At 46.5% G+C, this 2,804-nt stretch overlaps 1 protein-coding gene across 1 annotated transcript in view; it reads right to left on the bottom strand.

The window, feature by feature from the left end:
• Positions 1-76: 76 nt before the first annotated feature.
• Positions 77-2,804, bottom strand: part of cep164 (centrosomal protein 164) — a gene marked incomplete at its 3' end in the record, with an annotated part of 21,367 nt that continues 18,639 nt past the window's right edge. Inside the window, exons 16-20 of the mRNA XM_016493853.1 lie at positions 2,432-2,587; positions 1,420-1,531; positions 1,107-1,303; positions 424-582; positions 77-254 (exon numbers count right to left, since the gene is read on the bottom strand). Of these exons, the coding sequence (XP_016349339.1) occupies positions 77-254; positions 424-582; positions 1,107-1,303; positions 1,420-1,531; positions 2,432-2,587 (802 nt within the window). The remainder of the gene's footprint in view (positions 255-423; positions 583-1,106; positions 1,304-1,419; positions 1,532-2,431; positions 2,588-2,804) is intronic.

The following is a 2,804-nucleotide window of genomic DNA, read 5'->3' as shown; positions in this document are numbered from 1 at the left end:
TCTCTCTCACTCTCTCTCTCTCTCTCTCTCTCTCTCTCTCTCTCACACTCACACTCACACTCACACTCACACTCACCTGCTGCAGGTTGTGGTAGAGCTGCTGTTGTGTTGAGCTCCCAGGCGTGGGGTCCTTCAGACTGCTGTGAGCCGTCCGCAGCGCTGCCTGTCTGTCAAACATGTGAGCGCTCTGCCGCTCCAGAAACTGACGAGCCCTGAAGAGAGACACGCTCTCATTCCACATGTACTGCCTCACGCTGAGAGAGAGAGAACAACACACAATAACACACACTCCAAACCCTGCTCCGCTGTCCTGCTGTAACTGAACCATCTATGAAGACGCAAAGCACTGTTTGGAGTCTGTCCAACGCATTGCCAGCTGCTTCCACCCCTGATTCAAACACACACTCACACACACACACTCACTCGTCTACGCTGGTGTCGCTGGCGTCTGACCGCAGCAGCGGAGCCTCCAGATCCTCCAAACGCAGACCGTTCTCTGTCTTTCTCTTGCTCTTCTTCTGCTCGTCCTCTGCTCCGTCCTGCTGCTGTTCTCGCTCCGCTCTGCTCCTCTGCTCCAGTTCACTGCACACACACACACACTTACTTGTTTATACTACTTTGTGGGGTCCTAATGTCCCCACGAAGATGGTAAAAACAGAAATATACTAAGACAACATCTTAAAAATGATAATAAAGAATGTTTAATAGAATGTTAAAACTCACAACAGTATGGACCTAACCTACACCAACCCTAAACCTACCAGTCACAGAAACTTAACTTCATTTTAACATTTTTATATATATATAAGAATGTTTAGAACATTTGTATGTAAGACTGTTAGATATAAGAATGTTGAAACATTTTTATATATACTGTAAATAAATTCTGTGATGGTTAGTTGTCCCCACGAGGGAAAATAAATATTCAAAATAGTAAATGATGTTTATGTGAAAGTGTAAGAATGCAAACAGGTTTTCTGTAAGGGGTAGGTTTGGGTTAGGGGATAGAAAATATCATTTGCTCAGTATAAAAGTAATAGAAGTCTATGGAAAGTCCCCACAATTCACAGAAACAAACGTGTGTGTTTGGTGATGATGAGTGTTACCTGACTCTGGAGGTCAGCTGCTCACATCGCTCCTGCAGAAGCGTGACTCTGGCCTCCAGCTCCCGTCGCTCCTCCATCATCCTGCTGTTCTCCTCTCTCTGTCGCTCTCGCTCCTGTCTCTCTCTTTGCAGATCTGCTCTCATCCTCTGCAGCTCCTCACGCAGCTCATCCCGCTCCTTCAGCAGCTGCGGGAGAGACTACAAACACACACACACACACACATCAGATATACACACACCAACACATCAGATACACACACACACACACACCAGACACACACACACACACACACACACATCAGATACACACACACCTGTAATCCTCTCTGAGCGTCCTCCTCTTCCTCACACAGCTGCTGTCTCCTCTTCCTCAGATCTGATGCCTGATGATGATCAATAAACAGCACTGTTAGTATTGTGGTAGAACTGTAATAAAACAATTAATCTGAAGTAAATGAGAAACTACAACTAAACTAATCAACAACTACTGTAAAAAAAAAAAAAACTACAACCAAACAATCTCTGAATGTGATGAAATAAAACGAAAATAACCAAAACCAGTGGAACTGAATAGCATACAATCATTAGAACGAAGAATTAAAATAAAGCACAAAATTTTGAACCTTTGACTGAAGTTCAGCCTCCTGAGTTTGAAGTTCTTTGGTTTGTATCTCCAGCTTCTCCATCCACTCCTGTAGAGCTGACTCCTACAGACACACACACGCACGCACGCACGCACGCGCACACACACACACACACACAATATTACATTCCAGTCACAAGCAATCTGTCTGTCCACATGAGGTCACAGCCAATAAGAAGAGTGTGTGGGCAGAGTCTGTAAGCACTGTCTGGATGAGTATATGATCAAATTAATACAAATTAAGCCTTTTTAAGATGATTAAAAATACATTCTCTGATACGGTCTTTGTCATGGGTGCACATGTTTAAAGTTTGGATGTGCTCATTTTATTTATTCTTCAGATCTGAGGTGAATGACCATGAACACACTCGCTGACAGTGTGCTGAGTGTGTGTGTGCGTGTGCACTGCGCTGACCTTCTGAGAGTGTGTCCTGCGCATCTCCTGCAGCTGTGTGTCCAGTGTGTGCTGTAGTTTGTGTAGTTGTGTTGTGTGTTTAGAGATCACAGTGTCTCTCTCTTTCTGAAGAGAATCCAGCAGACGCTCCCGCTCCCTGCTCTCCTGCACACACACACGCACGCACGCACACACACACAGTCACACAAACGCACGCACGTACACACACAGTCACACACACACACGTACACACACACGGACACACACACAGTCACACAAACGCACGTACGCGCACTTCTCTTGTAGCCGCCTCCTCTCAGCCCGGAGCTCCTCCTCTGACTCCTCCCTCAGGCGCTCGAGGTCCCGCCTCCTCCGAGTCTCCGCCCTCTCCTGCTCCGCCTCCAGCTCTGAGCACAGCTCCTGCAGCTTCACCTCATTCTCAAGCCTGAACACACACAAGGGACGAATGTGTGTGTGTGTATGTGTGTGTGAACGCACCGATGGTGATACAGAGTGTGTGTTTGTGCGTGTGTGTGTATGAACGCACCGATGGTGATACAGTGTGTGTGTGTGTGTGTGTGTGTGTGTGTGAATGCATCGATGGTGATACAGTGTGTGTGTGTGTGTTAGGGGTTGAACGACTTCTGATTTTTTGAAGTCGC

Source organism: Sinocyclocheilus anshuiensis, unplaced genomic scaffold (genome assembly GCF_001515605.1).
Source record: "Sinocyclocheilus anshuiensis isolate Anshui unplaced genomic scaffold, SAMN03320099.WGS_v1.1 scaffold2639, whole genome shotgun sequence".
NCBI classification, from domain to species: Eukaryota; Metazoa; Chordata; class Actinopteri; order Cypriniformes; family Cyprinidae; genus Sinocyclocheilus; species Sinocyclocheilus anshuiensis.
This window is presented reverse-complemented; position numbering and strand designations above follow the sequence as displayed.